This window comes from Impatiens glandulifera, chromosome 1, assembly GCF_907164915.1.
Source record: "Impatiens glandulifera chromosome 1, dImpGla2.1, whole genome shotgun sequence".
NCBI classification, from domain to species: Eukaryota; Viridiplantae; Streptophyta; class Magnoliopsida; order Ericales; family Balsaminaceae; genus Impatiens; species Impatiens glandulifera.
This window is the reverse complement of record NC_061862.1, coordinates 80,688,929-80,690,615: the sequence shown is the minus strand read 5'-3', so window position 1 is coordinate 80,690,615 and position 1,687 is coordinate 80,688,929. Positions and strand designations below refer to the sequence as shown.

The 1,687-nt window shown below is 30.1% G+C and overlaps 1 protein-coding gene across 1 annotated transcript; it reads right to left on the bottom strand.

Annotated features, from left to right (window-relative positions):
- Positions 1–622: 622 nt before the first annotated feature.
- LOC124921814 (basic form of pathogenesis-related protein 1-like) lies at positions 623–1,152 on the bottom strand. The gene has a single exon (XM_047462513.1). The coding sequence runs from the start codon at positions 1,123–1,125 to the stop codon at positions 637–639; it is 489 nt and encodes a 162-aa protein (XP_047318469.1). The 5' UTR covers positions 1,126–1,152; the 3' UTR covers positions 623–636.
- Positions 1,153–1,687: the final 535 nt, after the last annotated feature.

Below are 1,687 nucleotides of genomic sequence, written 5' to 3'. Positions count from 1 at the left end.
ATTGAGTTGAAGAAATCACATGAACACAATTGAACTTATAAATACAAAAAATAAATATACTATGTAAATGAGGAATGTGTGACTATTTTCAACACAAATTAATAATTTTATAATATTTTAAATGATTTTAGATGATTAAAGTTCAAACAAAACTAAATGTAAAATAAGTAATTTTAAACAAAAAAAAAAAACTTTATAATGAACAATTTCAAATAAGGTCATGTAAGGAAAAATATTTCAAACTTAGTTAAATACACAAAGAGCATAATATCGATTAGCCATTATTTTAATTCCCTCATACATTCCAATTTTTTTTAAATGGTTAAAACCATTTATTAAATTCCAAAAGTGGAAGAGTCAAAAATCAAAATTAGACAAACTCTAACCATGATTAAATGATGACAATCAAACAAAGCTAAAAAAACATAATTATTAGCAATCAAACATAAAAACAAATATTACAAACATTCTTTATTGAATAAATATTAGGCATATTTATAGTTTATTTTTCATATCATACTAGAGTTTGTTTTAATAAAGTCGTCGCATAAACGACATATGTAATTAAATACAAACAAAGTTTATTCATACTTATATTAATTAAAAGTCATGACAATAACTGTGACTTTCAGTTTTCTAGTAAGGTCTCTCTCCAACAAAGTTGCCTCGAGGATCATAGTTACAAGTGACGAACCACGAACCGTCATTGCATTGAACCCTAGCACATCCTAGTCTTACTGAATCACGCCACACAACCTGAGTATAGTGTAAGCATTCACCTCCGACACATGTGTTTGAGTCATAGTCGTAGAAGGGTTTCTCCTCGATCCACATATTCACAGCATCTCTCCCCGTGAAGTTCGGGAAACCCTTTGCAAGGTTTTCGCCATATGGTCCGCCTGAGTGCATGAGATTACAGTCCCCAGCTCTCTGGCTGGCGTAACTTCTAGCAAATGCGGCTACGTTTTCATCCCAAGCGATGGGCCCGACTCCCACCTGAGCCCGGGCAGCATTGTGGGCCTCAACATAGTCTTGGGGGGAGTTTTGGGCAGTTGAGAGTTGAGGAAGCATTGACATGGCCATGAATGTCACAACTAATGCTAGTGAGAGATGGTAAAGCCCCATACTGTTGGATCTTCCTTAGAACAATTAGCTGAGTTTGGTAAGTGGGATTATATTAATTGTAGTACTTCTGTATGTAGGTAGATAGCTAGGTGGTGTTATGCTAATGAAATTATGGGGTAATTATAGGAATAATTCTCTGAATTTTTTTGCCACTTTCATAGAATTTCCAAACCCCCTATATAATTATTTATTTTTTTAAATGGACAAAACTGACACGGTCTTCTATATAACCCTCACATTAATTTAATTTAAAGTGTTAAAGTGAAAATCGAACTCGTGATATTTGGTCTTTTAGGCACCGACTCATAAGATGGAGAATTTATTTGAAATAATAATAGACGTTACATTAATAAAAAAAAATAAAAAAATATTAGTTATATATTATTATTAGTTATATATAATTAAATATTTTTATACACTAACTATTTAATTAAAAATAGTTATAATTAAGTATTAAATTAATTAAAAATTATTAATAGGTAAATAACACTATTAAAAATTTATTTATAAAACTAATTATGTATATATATTGTCATTATGCAAGAACAATGCTAATTTTTTT